At 37.4% G+C, this 26212-nt stretch overlaps 1 protein-coding gene across 7 annotated transcripts in view; it reads left to right on the forward strand.

The window, feature by feature from the left end:
• The window catches only part of LOC134527671 (serine/arginine repetitive matrix protein 2-like), a 195767-nt gene that overhangs the window by 11515 nt on the left and 158040 nt on the right, over nt 1–26212 (forward strand). For all 7 annotated transcript variants that reach the window (XR_010074244.1, XM_063360555.1, XM_063360556.1 and 4 more), the window contains exons 2-4: nt 19080–19844; nt 22817–23397; nt 24145–24574. Coding sequence is in view for 6 of the 7 variants with exons in the window: in XM_063360555.1 (XP_063216625.1) it covers nt 19114–19844; nt 22817–23397; nt 24145–24574 (1742 nt within the window). In the remaining variant the exon portion in view is untranslated. The remainder of the gene's footprint in view (nt 1–19079; nt 19845–22816; nt 23398–24144; nt 24575–26212) is intronic.

Raw genomic sequence — 26212 nt, forward strand, 5'->3', positions numbered from 1 at the left:
ACCATTGCTAGTTTTCAACTGACTTATTTATGCTTTCAAATCACTCTAACTACTTGTAAACTGTCTTCAGAGTTACGATATTACCACCATACCCTAATTTTAACATTTAATGATTATCTTGTGCAATTTTTTGTAACTTGAAACAAAACTTGATGATAACACTGTTAAAATTCTATGATTCGTGACAGACATGGGAAACATAACCTTACTCTTCTGGTTCTGGAAGCCGACTGACAAGTTACAACTTGTTCAAACTGGACACTACTATCTCAACGAATCAGGCTGTCTGGCTTATTTCTTCAAATAGATGTAGCATCAGCATTTGCTGCTATCAAAATTCAATCACATAGTATAGTTTATATAAAAATATTTCACTGTGTTCTAAGATTATAAGAAAATTATTTTTAAAGGTCCTGGAAAAGTCTTGAGATTTGTTCACCAAGTAATTGTCGACACCTTATCAAATTCTTTCTGCATGTTTTACAGATTTGCATTATGTTTTCACTGGTATTTTTGCAGATCATTATTTAGATATCATTACCCTTTTGGGCCTATTTTACAAAACTTCACAGTTTCAACACATACAACAATTATATCAAAGTGGACATATTTGTCAATGCTTCTAAGGGCTGATATTATTGGCTGGTGTATTGCAATGAGGGTTGTTGGTTTGCAAGTGATTTTTGTGATAAATAGGTTTCTTTTTTAGTTAAAGGTATCCATATATTTTTTCATATGCATTACAGAACACAAAACAACATAAATAAGGGTGAAACTCAATAATCTAGACTTTGCCGAACATGCGTGGAACAACAGCTATAAAATACTCTGTTACAATGCTGCACCACTCATACAGGAAGAACACCAATTAAAATTAAACTAAAGGAATCAGCACTTAATGTCAGCAATTACAATATTATCAGTCAACAAAGTATTGAATTAAAAAAAAACACAGTGTAAACTCTATATAACGACACTTAACGGACTGAGCATTTTTCAGTGTTATAGAGAGTGGTCGTTAAATTGAGAGAAATAAAAGATATCATTTTACTATTCTATAATAATATGTATTTACTAATATAGTACACATTTTACACACAAACATTAATATTCATACAAATAACAACACTTATTGCGTATAGACCACGGTCTAAGAAGGGGAGGTCTGGACACTCGCCAGATAAAAGTGACAACTTACTGTCTCCATAGTTCATTCGATGTCCGCTATTCAACTCTAGCGCTAGGTGTCTTGCGGTGGAAATATATCACTAGGCGTTATGATGAATTTGTCAATTCTCATGAAAAACAAACAAGAGGTAAATAATATACGATACAACGATAGTTTAAAATCATCGCCGGAGGACGCACAGTAACGTGATAATCGGGCATAGGGCCACATTTCCGCAACCTAATATGTTAATGTCTATAAAACTTAAAAAAATACATTTGTTTAAAAAGGTAATTTTATGCAAATTGCTGGAAATATCGCAATGCCGTTTTGCAGAATGATCAGGAATCATGTAAGGAAGTAAAAATAATTTTTTTTTACTTTTTTTATTTCCATGGTGGCCCTCTACTCCATAATTACAAACGTAGAGAGTTACGACAGTATTTGATGCACAGCAATGAATTTTAATATAATTACTCTATATTTTAACATTTAAAATTAAAGGCTGAATCAAATTACATAACTTGGCTGATTTACGTATTTGAATAACAATAACCAAACCTGCATTTACAATACATTATTTGCTACACAAATAAGTGCCATCGTCAATGTTTTGTGTCTCATGTCAAGTGTTGACGCTTCAGCTTGGGTGCATAGAAGGGACATATTTTTTTTTTATTTTTTTTTATTTATATTGCCTTACAATATCCAAATAAAATATATATACGTTTTTATAAGTTGTCGAAAACAAACAAGACGCACATACACAGCAAGCAAAAATAATGTTGACGACCGCATGAATGCAATTCCGTATATGCGCCTTTTGAAATAACAAAGGAAAGTTTAAAGCACTGAATAAAAGTATTTTGGGATTTTTATTATTTTTTTAAGGAAGAGATCGCACTCGTTTTGCAAATTTTGTATTTTAATAAAAAATGGTGTATTGTCAAACTACGTACAAACAGGTATTATCAGGGTTGTGCTGGTCATTAATAAAATTCGACATCATACATTCCATTTTTAAAAAAGTCGGGCCTATACAAAAATAAGTAATCTTTAGACTACATTCATACAAATAATAAAATTTAACTTACTATTCCAATGATGTTTCCGAAGTGATCTTTGTGTTTCTTTTTTTGTGAGAATGTCGTCTTCAACAAAATGTTTTTCGCATACATAATGGGATCTTTTAAGTACAAACTTGTCTCATGGAATTGCTTTCTGCCACAATTGCCTAACATTGTCATCATTGGGAACTCGGAATATTGCAACTTTCTCGTCCGACTTTGCCTGATAATTTGTTTTGCACCCAGGTGCATCACAATGGTTAGGCATTTTCACAATTACAATAATATACGCTTATTCTCTTTACTAACAATAAATGCTCCTTGCTCACAATGAAGTGCCCGGCTTCCCGCCAATGCCAATGTGGAAACTATACTTCGTAACCTAATTGACCTAATTTATGAAATATTTCCCAAACTTATAAAAAATAAACACATCCAATTTAATACTGTATCGCTATCTGGAGATTAATGCATTTTAAACATTTAAATGAAAATTTAAATGATTATTATGTTGAGTTGTTCATAACAACAAAGCTTAAAATACCACCGCAGAACAACCAGCGCTACACGTCAGATGGTGGAGCGGAGCGGAACTACGGAGATATTAGGTGTGCCACTTTTGCATGCTGGCCTGGTTGGGGAGTGTCCAGACCTCCCCTTCTTAGACTGTGGTATAGACTATCTTCGTCTGATGTTTTTTTGCTGCTCCAATATTTTAATTGTATTTTCTTATGTATTTTACTGATATCTTGAGATACTGCCAGATCACCTTGATTATATAAGTATTTTTCTAATAGTTTCGCTGCATCAAGTGCTTGTTTGATGCTTGGTGGAGGGACAGGATCATCTCTCTCATCTTCTTCATCCACTTGTTGTTCCTCAGTGTTTCTCACCGAATCCAGAATTTCTTCATCTGTCAGTGAAGCTGTTGTAGCCAGGTTGTCGTCAACTTCCATTTAGGTTTGTAGATTTTTAGTCAAATTATTGGGCATGTTAAACTGCTTAACCCACTCAGTTAATGGAGCGTCATCTTCACTTTTAAACTCTGGTTCTTTTTCTACTTCGTCATTCGTAGAACAGATACAAAGTCCAGCATGTCGAAAAGAGTGCTGGATAGTTGTTGCTGTCACTTCATCCCAGGCTTTTGATAAAAAATATTGCATGCAGCTTATTAATAGAAGTTGTACCCTCAGATTCGACCAGTTTCATCAAGAGTTTCTTTCTGTAGTGACTTTTGAGACTTTTAATCACGATCTGATCCATTGGTTGCAAAATACTTGTGCTTGGTGGAAAAAACGCCAACTCTATATTTCGTAGATTAGATACAGGAGGATGAGCAGGACAGTTGTCAACAAGATGTAGAATTTTTCGTCCCTTTAATTTTGCATCCCATCTTCACAAATCTTCTTCGAAAAAATTTGACTTGTCATCCAGGCTGATTTATTAGCTTTATAGGCTACTGGCAATTGTTCATAACGCGGATTTTTGGATTTGCCTATCACCAACAGCTTTCTTTTCTCTGTGCCACTCATATTAGCAGCTACAAGCACTGTGATATGCTTTTTGGAGAGCTTTTCTCCCACACACTTTTCTACTTTAAATTTCAATGTTTTATCGGGGGTCAACTTAAAGAAAATTCCAGTTTCATCAGCTTAGAAAATGTCACTCGGAGCATACTTTTCTTTCAATTTGGGCCATACAATATAAATCCAGTAGTGAGTCACATTCGTATCAACACTTTGTGCTTCTCTATTAATTTTACCATAGTTGATACATGGTGATGTTGCTTGAATTTTCTGAGCCATCCTTCTGATGCTTTGAAAGCAGTTAATCCTAGTTCTTCGGCAAAATTTCCCGCCTTAGCTTTCATGATCGGCCCCGAGACAGGCTTATTATTCTGGCGTTGTCTATAAAACCATGATAGCATCGCTTGATCCAGATATTCATATTGAGGTTTCTTTAATTTATTAGCAGATTTTCCATCTTCGTCTGCTGCAGAAATTTTTCTTTGTTTTTCCATATTGTAGACACGGTAGAGCGGCTAGATCCAAAGCGTCTTCCAACATCACTGATCTTTTCTGCCGTCTCTATTGAGCGTATTAATAAAACTTTTTCGTCAATACACAAAGATTTTTGTTAGTTGTCATGTTTGTCAAGTCTGTAAGCAACTGCGATAATGAACCGAGGTAAACATGTGCAAGTTCATCATACAAAAACAAAAGACAAAATTTCTTAGAATCTCCGGTACGTCATTCGAAGTAAACACGTGCTAAATAATACAACAACAAAACAGCAAATAAAAGAACTTACACAGCTGCAGTTCTTATCATCTTCGGCACCTTAGAAAGTACTGCTTAATGATTTATAATGCCGTATTGTTTTCGTTAAATAGAGTGAGCGTGACGCTATATAGAGTATATAATTGTATAGAAAACAAGGTAAACCAACCAAAGTCAAGCAATTTCAACATTTTAAGGAGTGTGTCGTTAAATCGAATGACGTTATAAAGAGTTTACACTGTATATGGATACCTTTTATTACAAAAGTAACTTAATCACCACAAAAATCACTTGCAAAACCAATAACCCTCACATCAATACACCAGCCAATAATAGGTGCTCGACCAATCAGGGGAGTCCTCTTCTACCATTGGCTATGCTATAAGAGGAGGTCAAACATATATAAACCTTGTGTTTTCTAGTGTCCGATATCAGTCTGATTGAGCCTGATGACAGGAGCAGATGCCAGTTCCAGAAAAATTGCAACTGTTATGGCAGCTAATATTTATTTACAACCATTATTTTTCAAGGCATATTAGATGCTTAGTCTCAACCCTTGCAGCATTTTCTTTGGGAATAACATAAACATAAAAGTTCTTGTTTCTCAGAGTAAGGTTCTGTAACAGTAGATTATTGTTCGGGCTTTTTCCACCGCCATAGTTTCCAAAAATAAAGTTATTTTGGGCAACTCGTATACATAAAAAAAGTTATTAACTATTCTGAGGTAAAATAACTTAGGTTAGAACAAAACCTAAACTTAAGCATAGGTTTTAATCTTTGAGTATTTTACACATGTTTAGTGGCTAAAGTTAATCAATTTTCAAGAAAGACGCCAGGCTATTCCGAGATCTGGTTGAAGAGGTTTTTCTGTGATTAAAATTTTGTTTTTTATACAAAATTTGGCAAGACAGGCCTTCAATAATATCTTACCCAACTTTCTTACCTTGCTGTCATTCTCATATTTATTAATAAGATCAGCCATTAGACTGGGAGGAAATATAAAATTATTTCTCGCAGGCGATTGTAAATAGAGGGGCCAAATGTTTTGCGAGATGTCTGAGCGGGGCTGAAGAGTGTGGCCAAGGAGATTAAAATTCTTAGAATGCTGCACGTGTTTAAAATGTCAAAATATGTGTCCACATTGTGCTTAACAAGCAATACGTAACTACATATCCACGCATCATTACAATGAGGAATGCTTTTAATTTTAATACTTGTTAATGTGTAACCAGCCGTGCTAAGTTAGCACTATTTGGTCCAAAGGGCTCTGCCTAACATTTGACTCTGCCGGTTCGTCCCGAGCAAAAGTGTTTCCATGAACCATTGAGTCTAGCTCGCATCAAGGTAGGCCCACATTGTGAAACTGTCATGATAATCTCCCCAGTCCATGTATGCTGACTCAACAAGTTGCTAAGCCAAGTTTGACACCTTGTCGAGCTGTGAGATGTAATTTATGCAAGCTGTACTGGAAGCGATGGTTAGTAGGGTTTTTAAAAAAACACATAGTTCAAATTTTTAAAACAGTGGTTTGAGCTTTTGGCAGGTGATTCATAGTTCCCAGGTTCGAAGCCCAGCTAGGTCAAATGGGGTGGTGTGTTCAACCCATTGGCAAGGGGACCCTGGGGAAGGCAATAGGGTCATTCCACGCCAAATCATCCTGGCCATGAACCCACCCGTCTCAGAATTTGATGAAACTTGGTGTACTCTATCTATGTAACATTTTATGAACACACATACATTTTTATAACATTTAGTCTAACTGTTTCTGAGCTACAGGCACTTAAAGCTGGGCCTGCTTGTAGTAAAATGTGTATTTCGTGAAACCCCCCAGACTGACAGTTTTTCTCATTTTTTCCCCCTCGTAATCACGATTATGCACCGATTTAGCTGAAATTTTTGTAGTCTACTAAGAATTTAATGCAGCTCCTGTTGATGTATTGCAATTAGTGTTTTAATATCACCATCATAGTCAAAATTTACTTCAAAGTTAAGAAAAATAATTTTTTGATAATTTTACATGCAGTATGAAAGTCCTTTACAACTTTTTTTTGTCCAAAAGATAACCTCACTAAACCATATACCATTGCAAACAGGAGACAATTTTCTACAAGAAGGTGGAAAAAAACTAGTGGGCTTTTGAGTTTCCAATTCTTTGATGAGGTAAAACCCTCAACTTTTACAATTTTTTGGTACTTTGTAATATGATTTCAAATTCAGTCCTAAAACATTGACACAACTGTTACGTTTAATTTTACATTTATATTTAACAAAACTTAACAATGAATAAATTATTTTAATAGGCTCACTTGTGTAATTGCCAAGGGAAAATTACAATTAAAATCTTAATACATACAACTTTACACCACTACATGTGTGACGACAGTACTAACAACAAAACAACAAGATCTGTGAATCAATCAGGTAGTTTCAAAGGATTACAATTTAATAGATTATTCATCAGAAAACAACGTAGTTCTTTAAAACAATTATTTAAAATTATTGTAAGGTGATTATTTTTATGGAAGGTAAATGCTGTAGGATAAATTTACATCATGAAACTGATACACATATTTAATGTGATTATTTTTACTGTTTATTGTAAAATGTCTAACAGAAGAGAATATAATTACAGACAAACAAGCAGGAACAATTTCTTGGCTGTTGCTTCATTTGTAACCTTATACATTTGAGATGTGTCAGAGCTGCAGTTTGCTGAAACATGATATTTGAATATAGGCCATATCAGGTCTGAACAAGCATTGAATATATATAATGTATAGAAGTCGCGAGCCCAGGTTAAATTTTCTGTCCGGTTTCTAAGAAGAATTGTTGTAGTTCCAAGCTCCGCCGCTGCGATCGCTTTCATCGCTGGGTATCGGCCGTATACGCCCCTGGCGGTATTTGGCAGAACTAGGTTAACCAGCCCAGTCGTGACATCATCCTTCACCCCCCCCCCCCCCCTTCGAAAATCCCAGACCAACGATTCAAATTACCCGGCAGGTCTTATCAGCATCGTTAGGCGACCTTGAAGAGGAGCTTCCCTTACCGTCGTTTGAGAATGATGAAATCCCAAAAAAAGCTAGCCACGGAAATCACTGAATGATGGTATTCTTTACCCGAGTGAAGTGAAAATTAGCTATTAAAACTTTGTATTGGGCCAATAGTCAGTGTTCCGTTCAAAATATGGTTTTATTTTAAAAGTAAAATACTTATTTAAACTATATTTCGCGTTTGTACAAATTTACTTTTAGATATTGGCAAGGAAAATCAACATACCTTAAACAACCTTCTCTTATTCAACGTTATCTATTAAGTAGTAAAACAGGGTAGATATTATTTTTAAAAATAAAAAATGGAACCCACTAAATCAGTATTGGCAAGATATATATAAATTCAATATTAAAATACGCATATTAAATTTTTTTGTATTTAACTTTTTTCGGTAATAAAAATTCAGGATGATTTTGGTTTAATTGGTTTACGTATATTGCTATATTTTTTAAATCACATAGAAAAGGGAAAAGAGTACATCAGTGAAAATTCAAAAATTTAGTTTAAGTAATACTAGCCATACCAAAAAATCAATATGCGAGATAAGAAATTTGGTAACTGGCCTAACTGCTCTACATTTCAAATAAAAATGCATTGGTTTCATGAATACTGAAATGTATGCGTAATAAGGCATATTATGTTATTATCCTAAGCATGACTATAACTAAAAAAATTACAGTAATTTAAAACGATGGCAGTCTTAACATACAATAAGTGCGCGAGTCTTAGTATATTTTTTAATTGGCTTCTTCGTCAGATGGAAAAGAGTTAAGATTTCATCAAGGAAAAATATATTCTCAAAGTCACTAAACCGGGAGATAGAAAATAAGGTAGGTACTTAATTTTAAATAAAAGTTAAAATAGACTTACGCTAAACCAATTAAAAATAAGTCGTAAAAATATTTTTACTTATTAAATATGTTCTATACTTGACAGTTCTTTGTGTATAATTCTTCAAAAATCTTTGGAATTTAATACCTACATACTTTTCTTAAAATGGTAGAATATCAGCAATACCCGGAAATTACGTGAGCAAAGCCACGGGTTATTAGATACACTTTTATTATAAAATAAAAACAATTATAAGTAGTATAGCTTGGCCGGTACTGGATCAGGATGCAGGTAGTGGAGCCGAGAGCCGGCTCCGCCATATTGGATTGTGACGTCACGGCGGCCATCTTGGATGGTTGTGACCTTGACCTTTGACCTTGACCTTGAATTTGATCCTCAAAAATCGCCAAAATCCGCCAAAATTGGGCAAAATTTGCCCAAAATTCCTCAAAAATCGCCAAAATTTCCATTTCTGTGGAAAAAAGTTCCGCCGAAAAATCTCAAAAAATTCCACAAATTAAAAATTTCTCATTTCGAGGGAAAAATTTCCCGTTTCGAGGGAAAAATTCCCGTTTTTAGTCCTTAAAAATCCCAGCGGCTGAAAATTCCTAAAACTGGCTTAAGCATCCTTAACTCAAGCCTCAGTTAAGCCATTTCTAGGAATAAGGATACCATGGCCGCCATCTTGAATTATGACGTCATCGTTGCAATTTCCGTTACGGCCGCCATCTTTAAATTTATTATCCGATTTTAATGAAAAAAAATTTAAAATTCATAAAACAAATTAAATAATAAAATTTTTAATAAAATATTTAAAAAACAAACATTTACGACACGGAGCTCGGAGTCCTCGGTTCGAACCCGACGAGTGCAAAAAAAATAAAAATGGCGACCGATCCTTCCCCCGAGGTGGCTGCAGGCATACTGACTCCCACCACTTTTTATCATCATCTAGTATGACGTCATGGCCGCCATCTTGTCTTCGATGCTGGAAGCCATCATCATTGTATCGTCGGCTAGAGTGCGCCGATGACATGTTAGTTTAATTCGTATCCGCAAGAGTGCAGTTATCATTTATTACTGTGACATCCGCCATCTTGTCATTTGGCCGCCATCTTGAAAATCCGTAATTATTTAGCTAGAAATTCGGGAAAAGTTCCAAAATTCATTAAATAAATCACTCATTAATTTACATATTGATTCGATCGATTCCCGTCCTCGGTTCGATACCCGATCGTTGCAATAATTTTTAATCTTATGTAAAAAAAATAATTTAAATAAACCATGTTCAACATTCTTAAAGAGACTTTAAATCCTCTACTACCATCATCCTATCAGACACCAAGACCACCATATTGGAAATTCGTAATTGTAATGCTAGAGATTCGGGAAAAAGTTCAAAATTCATTAAATAAATTTGTAATCTATATACTGATTGATTAGATCGACTAAGGTCCTTGACACGATCCCTGGCCGATACAAAACAACTTTAATTTTAAAAAAGTACCAGAAAAGTGTAAGGTTCGAGAAATAAAACACCTCAAAGTCTTTTACAAACATAATATTTATTACACAATTTCTATCCTACTACAGAATCACTTGCGAAAGCCAACAACAATCTTATAAACATTTAGCCCTGCATAGACGTGCAACGACTACTTCTTAGCTCCAAATGGCTCCCAAAGCTCCAACAGCCTCCAAATGCTTAACACAGCTCCAAATGGCTCCAAATGCTCCAAACGGCTCCAAATGCTCCAAATGTCTCCAGCAGCTCCAAATGCTTGACAGCTCCTAATGCTTCAAAAGGCTCCAAATGCTCCAACAGCTCCAAAAAAAGGCTCCAAATGCTCCAATAGCCTCCAAATGCTTAACACAGCTCCAAATGGCTCCAAATTCTCCAAACGGCCTCCAAATGCTTGACAGCCTCCGAATGCTTAACACAGCTCTAAATGGCTCCAAATGCTCCAAACGGCCTCCAAATGCTTGACAGCTCCAAATGTCTCCAGCAGCTCCAAATGCTCCAACAGCTCCAAAAAAGGCTCCAAATGCTCCAACAGCCTCCAAATGCTTAACACAGCTCCAAATGGCTCCAAATGCTTGACAGCTCCAAATGCATAACACAGCTCCAAATGGCTCCAAATGCTCCAAACGGCCTCCAAATGCTTGACAGCTCCAAATGTCTCCAGCAGCTCCAAATGCTCCAACAGCTCCAAAAAAGGCTCCAAAAGCTCCAACAGCCTCCAAATGCTTAACACAGTTCCAAATGGCTCCAAATGCTCCAAACGGCCTCCAAATGCTTGACAGCTCCAAATGTTTCCAGCAGCTCCAAATGCTCCAAATGCTTGACAGCTCCAAATGCTTCAAAAGGCTCCAAATGCTCCAAACGGCCTCCAAATGGCTCCAACAGCTCCAACAGCCTCCAAATGCTTGACAGCTCCAAATGTTTCCAGCAGCTCCAAATGCTCCAAATGGCTCCAACAGCCTCCAAATGCTTAACACAGCTCTAAATGGCTCCAACAGCTCCAAAAGACTCCAAATGCTTCAAAAGGCTCCAATTGCTCCAAGAGCTCCATCTTCAATTGGTTCCAACTGATTCCTATTACTTTTATCGAACTTGGCATGATTACTAACATGTCTTTATCAGTATACATTTTGACTGGCAGTGGTAACGTTTTTTTACACCTTTAAGTTATAAGTTTTATTTAGAAATCAGATTTCGATAAATGATAGCTTCCATCTGGAAAGAAAATATATTAATTTATCTTCAAGTTTATACACATACATTTAATTTAATACATTATTGTATGTAGCCAGCTTCCCTCAGTTCTTTGAGTATGAAGGATATTTCTTTAATGTTCGAATAGTTTCCTGCACAAAGCGATCCATGTAGTAGTCGTAGCCTGTTAACCAATATGTTAGGATCTTCCCATGAGGTATAATCAATCTCTTCTGCTGCCTTCATCATCCTTGCATGTTTATAATAAATATTATCTCTGGTGTTTATCGTTTTAACACCAACCACAAGGTCACTTTCGTCATCTTGCCAGTGATTATCACAAGCTTGATCAGGATAATTTATTTTATTACGCCGTTTCCATCGTTTTGGTCTCAAACCACCATCACAGTCTTCGCTCTTGCATGCTTTTGGTGCTTCAGTACAGTACTCAATCATGTCAGCCTCAGATGTGTCACCACAATCTTCAATCATGCCAGCTTCTGATGTGTCACCACAGTCTTCAATCATGTCAGCACCACAAACTTGATCAGGATAATTTATTTTATTACGTCGTTTCCATCGTTTTGGTCTGACTGCCATCACAGTCTTCGATCTTGCCTGCTTTAGGTGTTTCAGTACAGTACTCAATCATGTCAGCCTCAGATGTGTCACCACAATCTTCAATCATGCCAGCCTCAGATGATTCATCAAAGTCTTCGACCTTGTAAGCTTCAGGTGGTTCTCCATCTTTCACATTTTCATGGAGACGACTAGATATTGGAGTAAATATATTTTCATTTCTAATGTGGTTACAACTTCCTTCGTTTGTTTTAAATTTTAAATTATTATCTTGATCTAGATCAGTAATTTTAGCATTAGCTTTTTCGCCTTCGTTCCTCTTCCGCGATGTTGTAGCCCAGTCTTCGTTATCTTTATTCATCTTAATTGTACAGGTCTTGTAATGTCTATCCAAGTAATATCTTCTACCAAAGGATTTCTGACACTGACTGCAATGAAATGGTTTTTGACAAGGACCCAAATTACACTCGCTTCTCTCATGTCGTTTAGCATTCTTTCTCAAGGTAAACACCTTGCTACAGTATCTACAGTGATGACGTTTTGATACAGCAACAAACCCCGTTTCAGGATTCATATTAGTTATTGAGACTAATGCCAGATGCAAACTAAGAGTTTTAAATTAGATATATTACTTAAATAGAATTTTTTAATTATTTCATCAGCGAGAATTAATTTATCTCATTCAAAGGTACTTGTTGCAAGTAGTTCTGCTTTTCAACAACAGATGTCGCCACATGTTACTTGCAGGTAAATAATATTTAGTTCTTTTATGCGGGATGCGGGATGCTCACTAACGATCGCAAAAGAAGGATGGCTTCGCTAGACTCCAAAGAAAAGGAAGTTCGTCCATCCTGTTAGTGCTTCTTAGATTTCTCAGAGATTATTTGACTGAGTAATGATATTTTTTTTTAAATTTCCACCTGATAAAAATATTACAAGTGCTGATTTATTGGCAGAATTTCAATAATTAAATGCGACCTTGAATAAAAAATGACATGACTCATTAAGTAAAAAATTCTTCATGCAGAGATCAATTCCTCATCAGTAACCAGAAGCACTCGGAGAAAACCATCAGATGTCTAGTCAGGAATAATCAGAAGCACCCAGAGAAAACCATCAAAATATTGTCAAGAATAATCAGGAGCACACGGAGAAAACTACCATAATATTGTCAACAATAAACGGGAGCACACGGAGAAATCCACCATAATATTGACAAGAATAATCAGGAGCACACGGAGAAAACCACCGCAAGTTTTCTTTGATATCATAAAATTTCAGGAAAAAAATAATACTAAAAATAAAAATAAATTAATAAAAAATTAAAAAAAATAAAATAAAAAAAATACATAAATATATTCTGCTAGCTTGTGAACTTCTCATTGTTTTTTTTCGGTGGTCGTACTCCTCCGATTCAGTTGCACCCGCCCGTATCTAAGCGCTCGGATTTCAACAAAAGGCACCGCCTCTCGATAGAGTGAGACAGAGAATTACGCGCACGACCTTGAAAAAAGCGACGCTACAGCGCTCTGGCGTGGAATCTGGTAACTACGAGTACCCTCTTGTGGAAAGAAGAGCTGTCTAGCGGCGGAGCTAACAACTACCACAGTTTTGGATCCGAAAATTGGAATAATAAATCCTATCCCCTCGCGACTTCTATAAGTTATATATATTCAATGGAACAAGTCTATGAATGATGACTAAAGACCTGAAAAAAGGGAGGTTATTTTTTCTCAAAAGGGGTTTTATTTTTCACAAAATTTGCAATAAAAAGCGAGGTTATTTTGTTTTAATATGCACTTTTATTTCACCTGCGGAAACCAAATGTATAAACAAGTGATTAGAGGTAAGGGACTGTTCGTGCAGTAACAATCCAAATATCTGTGAAGAGGAAGGGAGAAGGCTCCGGAACAGCTACATTACAGCTCCTCACCCTCCCCCTGCCCCCCCCCCCCTTCTGACCATTTTCAAGGAAATTCTGAATCTTAATCCCATAGGATGTCTTGTCTTGCCGAAGACATTTCAAAGGCAGTATAAACACCGCAGTCAAAACAGGCATAAGTAACGCAGTTTGAAGGCACGGTGTGAAGTTTTTCAACTAAGCTGTTTCTACCCTCCCTGATATTTTAAAAGAAAAACATCGGTCAAAACAGGCATAAGTAGCGCAGTTTCAAGGCATGGCTGCGTGTACTTTTTCAACTAAGCTTTTCCTACCCTCCCTACTGATGACAAAGGAGGAAGAGATATGCAGGTTTCTTCCTGCACAATTTATTTTCCAGTCTGCAGTCTAGTGATGAGAGTGTCAAGTCAACTAGCCTAGTGCTGTATTGTGTATGACTGCACTTATGTTCTTTATTGTAATTTGTCTTGTGGAAAGTGCATCAGTAACACTATGGTTCATATAGTGTAAACATTATTTTAAATATATACATTTTCTAAACTTCATTGGTTTTGTGTGTGATAACAATGGCAGCTGGAACTAATTGTGTGGTGTTAAAGTGTACAGTGAGAGTTTCTTTAACATCTTGCTGTGATAGTACTACATATACAATGAAGAAAGTTTTATTAAATATTTCAGATTTGCTACAAGAGCAACAAGAACTTTTGCAGTGGCGAACAGGTTTAATTTTTCAAGAAACCGATGTAATATGCTGCCATCATCTGTGTTCATTTCTAACATACTTTGAAAACAATCAGAAAGCCTGCTGTGATCATTTTAACAGACATTCAACTCCTATTAGAAACAAGAAAAACTTATGAATGATTTCGTTAACAAAAGCGAAGGATTTGGAAAAAAGTAAAGGCATTCACTTAATCCCTGGCCATTTACTATGTAGTAATTGTAGAAAAGCATTAACTGAAGAAGCTGAGGCAAAAGAAGAGCGCTGGGAAATATCAGAAACAGAACAGGAAGATGAGGACTTACAATTGGCATCAAGGTTAGTGCAAAAGGATAAACTTAATGAATCCTTAAAAGTACTGGATGTAACACCCATAAAACTTAAATCAGTTCCTTCACATTCAAAATCAGGGTACATTGCAAGAAAGGTAAAGCAAGTAAGCACTTGCTTACAGGAAAAACTGGAAGATGTAATGCAGGCAAAAGAGGGAGACAAGAATTTAATTTGTGATAAAACATGCCACACAGTTTCAGAACAGATTAGGAAAAATTCTGAAGATCTTGAAACGTTGATTAACTTCATGGAGGAGAAATTGGGATCTAATTTGAATAATAGGGAAAAAAATTCAAATATTGACAATGACAATTGCACCAACATCATGGTCATGTAAGGATGTAGCTGAAAAATTCCATGTTTCTGTGGTGAGAAAAGCACGTATATTGGCTGAGAAAAAAGGAATTTTCGCAATCCCTGAACCAAAGGAAGGAAGAAAAATTACTCTAGAAATCATCACTTCCGTGGAAAATTTCTATCAAGATGATGAGTATTCATATATCCTTCCACATGCAAAATACAAAATTAGTATTACAAAGAATAAATACAATCAGAAAAGACTTATCTTATGTAACCTTTATGAATGTACAACACATTCAAACAAAAAAATACAGATATGAAGATAGGTTTTTCTAAATTTTGCACACTTCGACCTAAGTGGTGTGTTTTAGCTGGGTCACCAGGCTGAAGTGGTCGGTGCGCTGCGTTTGTACTTTGTGCCTCGCGGCGGGCTTTGGCGCTCCTTCCCTTCCTACTTTTCCCCCTCCCTGCATCTAGTGCTGTGCTTGACTTCTCCTCCTGAGGTGTCCGCGCATGCCCGTGGCGCCTTCGGTTTTACTTAAAACTGCGTGTATTGCCTTGAAGGCTCTTCTTGTTGGTTAGCAAATCATGTAGATAGGTTGTTATAGCCAGTCGGTGCTGGTATTTACTGAATTTAGTATGTAGGTCAGTTAGTTAAATGTAGTGAGTGTGACAGCGGGGAGACTTCATGTAAGTGCTTGTAAGGTGGTGACCCTTACATTCATGTAACTTGTAACAGCTAAACTCTTAAGGTATTCTAAATTGTTTATTCGGCCGTCACCTTTGAAATTACTTTTGGCATTATTACCCTTTTCGTTTATTGTTATTAATAGCTTGCATTGCTACTCGTGTTTTGTCTGACGTTTCTCCCCGTCATGTCGTTACTCGTGTTTAGGGCTTGTGTTTTGCTTTTGCGTAATGTATGTAATCACGTAGTGTTAAATAGTTTTTCTCTTGATATCTTATGCATTTGAATTAAGTTGCAATTTACCTAGTGTAGGTTAGGCCGCGGTCTCCCGCAATAACATTTACGGGTCTTGTAATGTCTAATGAGGCATTTGTCTGTATTAACGTAATTCTCGGTCGCTGCGATGATTTAGGGTTGTCACTCTTTTGCACTTGTTGACGTTAATTTAACGAGAGATTATTCTATACTATCCAATACTATCCGATACTATTTGTCTAAAGTAAATACTAAAGTATTTGTCATATTGAAAATACGTTCACGTATTTTGCTGTGACAATTGTACTAGTGCTCTAGTTCTATGGGATACTTACTTAATTTTATATAATTGTCTCTGTATCCCTTTGTAATTAATCAGTATTAATTTCAATGTAAAAGGTTTGTGTAATTGTATGAGGATCTTACATGAGGCTATATTGCCCACAATTAAAACGAAATGTGACTATCCTTGGCTACTATTAATTGGATAACGCATTTGAACACTGTTTACTCAGCTCATAGTATTATCATATTTTTTAAGGATTGTGTTACACGCGGTTGAAGGTTCTCGTGAAACTACTTCACCTGCTGTCACTTTCCTATGAAGCTCATGGAAGCCTTCAAGGCACCTATGTTGTATGTGTATGTACAATACACCAAAATATGAAGCTTCTTGCTATTGCTATGAAACTTCCCAAGGAGGATGTACATGCTATGATGGACATGGTTGTATGTAGCAGAAGTAGGAGGGAATGTATGCTAAGGCGATGTGACAGATGTCCAGACAAAAATAATTTAACTACATATTTGAAATAAATTTTTGAAGCATATGATTATGACGATGAAGTTAAATATTCTCAGTGGGTTAGTGATGGCCATATGAAACTCCAAAATATTATGATCCCTCTTAACGAGTTCATTGACCTTACAATCAAAAAGTTAGATGCTCTCATTCCTCATTCTTTCATTTCAAAAAGTCAGACTACTTATGTAAAGCACAGAAAAGAAAATCTTGGTTGTGATGAAGCTTTAATTTTCATGGACTTTGCAGAAAATTATAATTTCACATTACAAAATGAGGTCCAGACAGGTCTTGGAACCATTTAAGCTGCGCTCTCCATCCAGTAGTTATTTACTCAAAAAATGAAGATCAAAACCTTAAAGAAACATAATTGTGTTTTCTCTCAGATGACTTCAATCATGATGTTACATTTGTCTACACTGTTCAAGGAAAAAATGTTCGATTCGTAAAAAGTAGGCTACCTTCAGTGAAATATGTCGAGTACATTAAAGACGGTTGCAGTGCCCAGTACAAAACTTTAATAAAAGTATGATTAATTTGTGCTGTCATCAAAGATTTTGGGTTTGAAGCATGTTGGACATTTCATGCTACAAGTCATGGAAAAACAGCATGTGATGGAATAGGGGGTTCTGTGAAGAGTACAGTTTCAAGAAGAAATCTGCAAAGTCTACAAAATGACCAAATAACAACTATTGAGCATATGTTTATCTTTTGCAGGAGTTAGTTCTCAAGCATTTCTTTCTTTTTCTTTGGTGAAGAAGAAATCAACAGATGCAGAGTATTTCTTGAAAAACGCGTTGCAACTGGGAAAACAATTACTGGAACGAGGAGCTTTCATTATTTCAAACCAGTATCAGCAAATGCAATAATAGCAAAGAAAACAAGTCTGGACTCAGAAATTTCCCTCAGATACAAAATATTCACAACAGATAATCCAGTGCCCACCGAGGAGTTTCCAAAACTTCAGTGTTATGTTGCTTGTGTTTATGAATGATAATGGCGGATTGGTGTAGTTCAAGAGATAAATGAAGAGGAAGGAGATTATAACATTCAATTCATGCACACTCATGGACCTAGAAAAACATTTTTCTGGCAGACAAAAATGGACAAATGTTACCTATGTGTGTCCTGAACACATATTGTGTGTGATAGAAACTCGGGAAACCACAACAATGCAAGGACGACTCTACACACTCAATTTTTCCATGCAGAAGAAAATTGATGTTAAGTGGGAATCACTGAAGTCCTTAAAATTGTAAAATAAGAGTGAGTTATAATGAATAATTATGTTTTAACTATTTTTAATCTAAAAGAGTTTCAACAATCACAAAGTTACTAATTAATTATTTTATACACTTGTGTATCTAAAACCAAACATTACAATGCTTGTACATAACGATTAAATGGAATTATTGTCATGTAAATTTCAAGTTCTATATAATAACGTAACTTCTAGGCCTTTGAAACTTCCTGATTGATTCACAGGTCTTGTTTTGTTGTTACATAGTACTGTCATCACACATGTAGTGGTGTGAAGTTGTATGTATTAAGATTTTAAATGTAATTTCTCTTGGCAATTACACAAGTGAGCCTATTAAAATAATTGATTCATTGTTAAGTTTTGTTAAATATAAGTCTAAAAATTAAACGTAACAGTTGTGCCAATGTTTTAGAACTGAATTTGAAATTATAGTTATAAAGTGCCAAAAAATTGTAAAGGTTGAGGGTTTTACCTTATCAAAGAATTGGAAACTCAAAAGCCCACTAGTTTTTTTCCACCATCTTGTAGAAAATTGTCTGCTCTTTGCAATGGTATATGGTTTAGTGAGGTTATCTTGTGGACAGAAAAAAGTTGTAAAGGACTTTCATACTGCATGTAAAATTATCAAAAAATTATTTTTCTTAACTTTGAAGTAAATTTTGACTATGATGGTGATATTAAAACACTAATTGCAATACATCAACAGGAGCTGCATTAAATTCTTAGTAGACTACAAAAATTTCAGCTAAATCGGTGCATAATCGTGATTACGAGGGGAAAAAAATGAGAAAAACTGTCAGTCTGGGGGGTTTCAGGAAATACACATTTTACTACAAGCAAGCCCAGCTTTAAGTGCCTGTAGCTCAGAAACGGTTAGACTAAATCTTATAAAAATTTATGTATGATCATAAAATGATACATAGATAAAGTACACCAAGTTTCATCAAATTCTGAGACGGGTGGATTACAAACAAATAATTTTTTTGCTGGATGATTTGGCGTGGAATGACCCAATAGTGAACCACTGTAGAATCATTTTTCGAGACACCGTCTCACTGGGGCAAGGGCTGTGTGTCCGAGACTAGCCTCTGGGCTGATTACCACATTGTCTTTGTTTTTAAATTCCAGATGATGCTGCACACCCGATAGATTGAGCACCATCATGGATATTCCTCTGCCTGAAGAGTGTGTAGGGCCGCCTTCTGGGGGCGGACCCCTGCCCCAGAATCTTCCCCCAGAGTTCGACATCCCGCTGCCGCAGAGTAACAGCCGGCCGCCAATGCCCTTGTTGAAGGCTAGCCGCCCGCCCTTGCTTGGGATCAGGCCCGCCCGGCCTCCGCAGGGTCACCCTGGTCCGCCTCCACAGGGGCACTCCGGCCCTCCTATGCTGGGGCATCCTGGCCCACCTCCGCAGGGACACCCTGGCCCTCCTATGCAGGGGCACTCTGGTCCTCTTATGCAGGGGCACTCTGGCCCTCCTATTCAGGGGCACCCCGGCCCGCCTTTGCAGGGGCACCCTGCCCCCTTACCACCCGGGCGGCCGCCTCCTCCCCAGCCCTTGGGCCCGGCCCCACCACCTCCGATGCCACCTCCACAGCGACTCATGGGCCCCATCCCACCGCCGCTGCAGATGGGGCATCGGCCATTGGGGCACATACGGCCGCCCCCTCTCCTGCCGCTGTTGCCCGGGCCCCGGACACCTCTCCTTGGTCCGCCTCCGCACTTCCTGCCAAGGCCGCCGCCCCCCCGAGGGATGATTGGCCCGCCTCCCAGCCTGCTCTCCAGCCCGCCCGTGGTCGGCCCGCCTCTGCCTTCGCAGGCACAGACGGGCGATGTGCCAACACCCCCGCAGAAAACTGAGAAATTGCAGGAACATAACGATGAGTCGAACAAGTAAGTGGGTGTTTGCACCTTTCTTTTGTCTGCATGTGGCTGTTGTGGATATTTGTTTAGTTATGTATATGTGATGCATGAAGACCCTATTAATTGGCTGTATATTGACTACCTGGCCAATGTTCACTGACTGCCATTTCAGGGTTCATACACGTCCTGGAAAATCTGGAATTAAAAAAAAAACTGTTTCCAGTACTGGAAATGTCCTGGAATTCGCAAATAATTGTAAATTGTCCTGGAAATTTTATCGGTATCCTTGAAATTTTATTTAGTACACTCTCTATACTTGGTAGACTGTTATTAAATGTGTGCAACACTACATCCATGCTTGATTCCTCTTCATCACTGTCAGTTGAGCTTTCTTCTTCACTGTACTCTTCCTCCCGTGTAGTACTTGCACTTGCTATTGATGAGATTTGTTTCCGACATGAATCACATACCTTCTGTCCAGTCTGCAGGTGTGGTTGTTTCTGTATCGTCCACTGAAGAACATTTATCAACTGTTTTCTGCTGCTTTTGTGATCCTGAATATTAAACGGATTACAGCACTGTGTATTTATGTAATTCTTTTCCATTGTTGCAAAGTATTTATCAATACGGCTAAACTTAAGCAATTCACACCAAATGTATAGCACTGTTGTCAATGACAAAGCTGCACTAAGACTGACCTTGCTTTGTGAGATTGACGTGATTATATACACTTGTCTGAACTTGCTCTAAGAACATTGGGTGCAAAAGTATTCTAATTAAAACATCCGAAAAGTGACAAAAAAAAGTTCTCTTACTGCAGCATGGCCCTGGTACCCACAGGTAAAATTATCTGCCTCTATTTGCTCATATATTTTTGTGAGCCACTGAACAACATGACTATCAGCAAAAAACTTGAAAAACAACTGACAAGGCTACATAACAGTGTACAATCACGCAGGGAGGAATCAGTCACATGACCTCAACAGCCAGTCACAGCACACCTGTTACAATCATTGACACAACACATAAAATACATAATCCTTGCATTGATGTTTTCTGTACAAAACATACCAAACACAAAGTCTTCTCTGATTGGCTGACATGAAACAGTGATGATTTTACCATCACCTATGGGAGCGAACACCTGATAATGTTTCCATCATAAGAATACATAAAGAACACACCGGAAGGTCTCGGTAACAAAAATCAATATCTGAAACATTGGCACATCTGTCTCTGGTTTTTCCTTTTACCAAAACAATACCAAAATTGAAACTTCTAAATAAACCCATACTTAAAATATAAGTGTGAAAATAATATTGAAAGTAAATCAAATACTGAAAAATGCTTTGAACAAATAATAACCTAGCAAACAATGTGAAAACAGTAAAAATACATTTTAAACAGCTTTTCTGAATTAAATAATTAAATATTAAAATCACGTACAAGAATATATGTCAGTAAATAACCAATACAAAACTAGGTCTCCATGACCTTGAATTACTATATAATCAGCTGATATACTGCCTTACTGAAAAATATACTACCATTGCCACAACATGGTCAGCTAAATTTTTATTAACGTAATAGCATTTCATGAAATTTGTTGGAAAAAATGTGGATTTTGGTTTGCTCAAAAAAATGTGGCCATGCAATTTTCTCTTGAAAGATTGATTGATGAAACCGGGAAATAATTTTTGGTTGGACAGAGAAAAGGGAAAGGAAAAACTCAGGAAATTTTTGTGAGAAAAAGTGTTAATGTGGCTTAAATTAACACGTTTGGAAGACTGCTTAAGATATACTTTCAGTATTCTAAAGACACATACTGTGAATAGCATTGTCACGAGCCTTGTGACCTGCTGGCATCCGTCTAGCAAGGCAAAATGGTTCCGTTGTAGGATTTTTGATTGGTATAATTATGTACATAAAAATGAACCTATTTTAGCTGTAACCGACTGTAAACATGCAACATTTATTAGATTTCAATTAAAGAAATGTTTTTTCTTGTTATGTTTACAATCTAAATGGGTGTACACTATAATGTGAATTGCTTTATCATTTCCATTGCTCATGTGAGTTTTTTGAACTGCATTGTCAAAGTGTTTGTGCAAGCTTGCATGGACTTTACTTAATTTCTATTAGTCAAATTTTATTAAATGGTACCAAAAAATTAAAAAACTGAAATAATACAGAAAATCTTGTCATATAACAATAAAATGCAAGTTAATACACCACATAGTACCAAAATACAATTCAAATTCTAATATTAATCAGAAATTTAACAAAATAACTTAAATCACATAAGTGTAATCTTTATTTTGTTAAATTCAATTTCTTTATTTTGTATGATGCTTGTACTAAATTAACAAAATAAGTAATTAAAAAAAAACTTATTTTACTTTGTGTTGTTTAATATTTTATATATGATACTAACTATTATCAAATACATATTAGAATCATCTTGCCTAAAATAGAGAGAAAAAATAATATAATGTTAATGTGCACATTTGTTTAAAATGTACAATTCAATTTTGAAAGTGACTAGTCTTTTGTTTATCTACAAAATCTGGATAATTCAGGGAAATGTAATTCATATATATTTTTTATAAAAACCATAATGAAGCAACACATGCCGAGATGGCAAACTGAGTTGCTCAAATTGTAAGTCCAGCTTGCAAAGAGTCAACTATCCAAAGAGAAAAAAAAATTCAAAGCATGGGTAAGCTTGCCTTCGTAATGACTTTTCGATTTACACATTGCGATTGTACCATGATTGTTAGCAAATGACAATGATGCATTTTCTGTTCTTCTCTGAGAATGCATGTTTTCTTGCCCATGGTTGCATGTCGGTGCAGTGGCAAGACACTGGACTTAGATTTCAGAGGACTCAGTTTGGAATCCTGGTCCAGGCATCATGTTTTCTAGAGACCGCTCCAGCAATGCTAAAATGTATCCTTGAACTGTGTTACAAGAGTCTACCCCTAATGACCTCGTTGTCGCAGGTACTCGCCGAGCCACGCCAGCACAGAAGATGATGTCGCCCCATCACCTCCAGCGTCCAAAGTGGAGGCAGCGCCCAAGCCACCGCCCACACCGCGGGCCGCAGTGCTGGGCAAGGCCCAGGCGAAGAAGCGGCTGCTGGCGTTCTCCATGACGAAGCAGGGAGGCGGGGCAGGCGTGTCGTTCGGCTTCGCAAAGAAGGCCGCGCCAAAGGTGGGCCCTGCCGCCGCCGCCGTGGTGGCGGTGGTGAAGGAACCGGCGAAGGAACCCGTGACACCGGCGCCGGAACAGTCGCCGGCGCCGGCGGACCCAGTCCCTGCCTCGGGAGTGGCCGTAATCACAGAGGAGAAGTCTCCGATCCAGACACCCATTCCCACCAAGAAGAAGGCCAGCCGAAAGGCATCTGCCCGAGAAGACAAGGCACGCTCTGTCATTGCGGCAATCGAGGAGATCAAGCGGGAGGAGTTGGTGATGCGGGGCATGCTGGGCTTCGAGAGCCTTGACCAGAAGTGCACTGGGGACATGACGGCTCCCGTCCCGCTGTCTGGCCAGCCGTATGTGCCCCCACCATCGCTTGTCCCGTGTGAGTAGCTGCTCCACTGTTGCTAGCGAAGGGTGTATAATCTGTCTTGAAAATAAGTACTCAAAATATTTCCTCAGAAATCACTAATTTTGAATTGTTTTATGTTTATGCTTCACCTGCGGTTTGATTTTTTAATGTATATGTATATTTATTTTATGATTAAGTTATTTAAAAATAAAATATGGAACTATTGTTTGTTTGTGTTACTCAGCTGTAGGAACCCAGGAAATTAACTTCTAGTAAACTTATGCTTGACTTTTTGCATCATCACATATTTAAAGCCCATTTTCTCTGCCACTACAGCTGGGTAATGCATAAACATTAACTCTATAGTACCATTTTCAAAACATATTCTCAAAAATTATCTAGGGATAGCAAAAAAAGCTCTAAATCCAACATTGTGAGTAATTTTTTCTAAATATTTATTTTTAATTGTTTTTTCATCTCATTGGCTAGGATGAGGAATTTTGACAAAGGACTTGTGTGCTACCATTATTGCTAGCTAAACACCATGTAAAATTTTCCATCAGTTTCTGAGAATGTTATTTTTCTCACCCATTGAGTGAGGTGGTGCAGTATGTAGACACTAGACTTCATTCCGGGGTACCCAGGTTCTAATCCCGGCCCAATCATACCGTAATTTCTACCGTAGGCCGATATTACCGGTTGCGTCGTGAAGAGACGTTGAGCCAGCCTCTCTTAAGATAAGGCATAAGTGATGGAGTGTCTGACGAAACTTGTTCGCAGTGAGGTCCCGGGAGCTGGACATGATGGCAGATCTGCTGATGGAGAAGCAGCGTGACAAGGAGCTACTGGTGGAGGAGCTGCTCGCACGTGACCTCCCTGCGAAGTCCGGCAAGGAGGAGAAGACGACGCACGCCTCGAAGACGCCCGTGGCGGCGCCCGCCACACCGCGTGACGAGAAGAAGGAATCATCGAGCCGCGGGCGCCGGGAGCGCTCGCGCAGTCGGGAGAGGAAGCGGCGCGGGGGAAGCAAGGACCGCCACAGCCGCAAGGAGGAGCGGCGATCACGCCCCACGGAGATGCCTGCCAGCTGGGCCCAGTTTCATGCCCAGGGCTACCTTTTCGAGGAGGTGCGCCGCATCAAGGCTAAGCTGCAGGGAAGCGGCAGTCATGATCGCCAGAAGCAGCACAGCTCTCGGGACCGCCGCAGCAGGTTGATACCACTCCCTCTCTCGTCTTCGCCACTCATGCCTGCAGTGCATTCCAGCTCATCTGAATATTTTGGAATAAACTTGCAACTGTGTATCCCACCGACGAATGCGGGAAATTCAAACTAAAGCTCGGTTTCACACCGTGACGGTTATTTCATTAGTGCCCTTGCTATTCTTTAATGACTATTCCTGTAAATTTTTTATGGTAACTCTTATTCATTATTTGGTTGTAAGTTATTATAAGTTTTATTGGCAGATAATTACTAATTTTATGTGCTAGCTGTGAAATGCCATGCCATGCAGTTGATCGTAATTTGTAACAAGTAAGTGCATTACTTTTTACTGCAGTTGGATAACACTCAGTAAATATCTGGTAAGACACTTAGTGACCAAGCCACAGACACGAGAGTGATATTGATAAATTCATATGAATACCTTTAAATAATAGTAGCAATAAGAGATTGAAATAACACTGTGCATGAGACTGAGACCTGCCAATCTTAAAATTGATTAATGCCTTCTTAGCCGTAATGAGAATACTAAGCAAGAATCCGAAAGTATTCAGATTAGCTGCAATGCACTATATTTCACTTAAACCATTACTGAAATGTTTTGGTGCATAGCCATTTTGCTTGTATACATTGTTATGTGCAATGCGTGATACATTGGTCAACTTCAACTTCCTAGATTTATTTTTGCCCCCATATCACATTGAGAGGACAGTCTGACTTAAATGTCCTTTTTGTAGTTTATCTCATAAACTCATCTCATTTTCCTGTCCATAGTTCAATACCATATTAACCACTTACTTAAAACACAGTATTTTTAAATGGAATTTGGCAATGTAAATATTTGGTATGGTACCAATATAAAAGAAATTGCCCTCTTTTATGTTTCAGCAACTGATTATCTTAGTGAAGGACAATGAAACTAAAATTCTCAAGTTATAACAAAATATCAATGCTTGATAAATGTTTGTTTAGTTGGTTTAAAATTGTTTTACTAGATGGAGGTTAAATTATTTTATAGGGATTAAAATCATGTAAATTGTTTATTTTAATTCAAAATATTAAACATCATGTCCATCTAGTCATATAGGATGACCCCGAATATAAGATGTCCTTAATTTTAGGATGTCCAAAATTAAATGGGTGTTTTGAATTTAGAGTGACCTTGAATACAGGAGCATGTACTAATTTAGGGAGATCTCAAGTATGACGATAATTTGGAATTTAAGATAATTTTGAATATGACTATTTTTACTATACAATTTTTACTATAAGTAAGCTTGTGCAAATAATAGAATTTTTGAATACATTTACGAATAATAAATTATTTGTATTCGATTGAGCTCAAATACTAACACTTTCAAATAACTAATATTTGTATGCTTACGAACATTTTACATAGCGTACCTTGTGAGCTTATCGTATACCAATGTTCACTGTTGAGAATTGTCGTTAGTGCAATATAAATACCCTTTTTAGGTAGATGTAGAATAAATACTACCTATTGTAGCCGATACCATGTTGCAACTTCTGGAAAATTTTTATGTAGTTTTTCTTTTCATGGTCCATAGACCCCAAAACCATCTTCAACTCAAAAGTTTGTTTTTATATACATACACTAGAGTCCCGTTA

This window comes from Bacillus rossius, chromosome 1 (assembly GCF_032445375.1).
Source record: "Bacillus rossius redtenbacheri isolate Brsri chromosome 1, Brsri_v3, whole genome shotgun sequence".
Taxonomy (NCBI): domain Eukaryota; kingdom Metazoa; phylum Arthropoda; class Insecta; order Phasmatodea; family Bacillidae; genus Bacillus; species Bacillus rossius.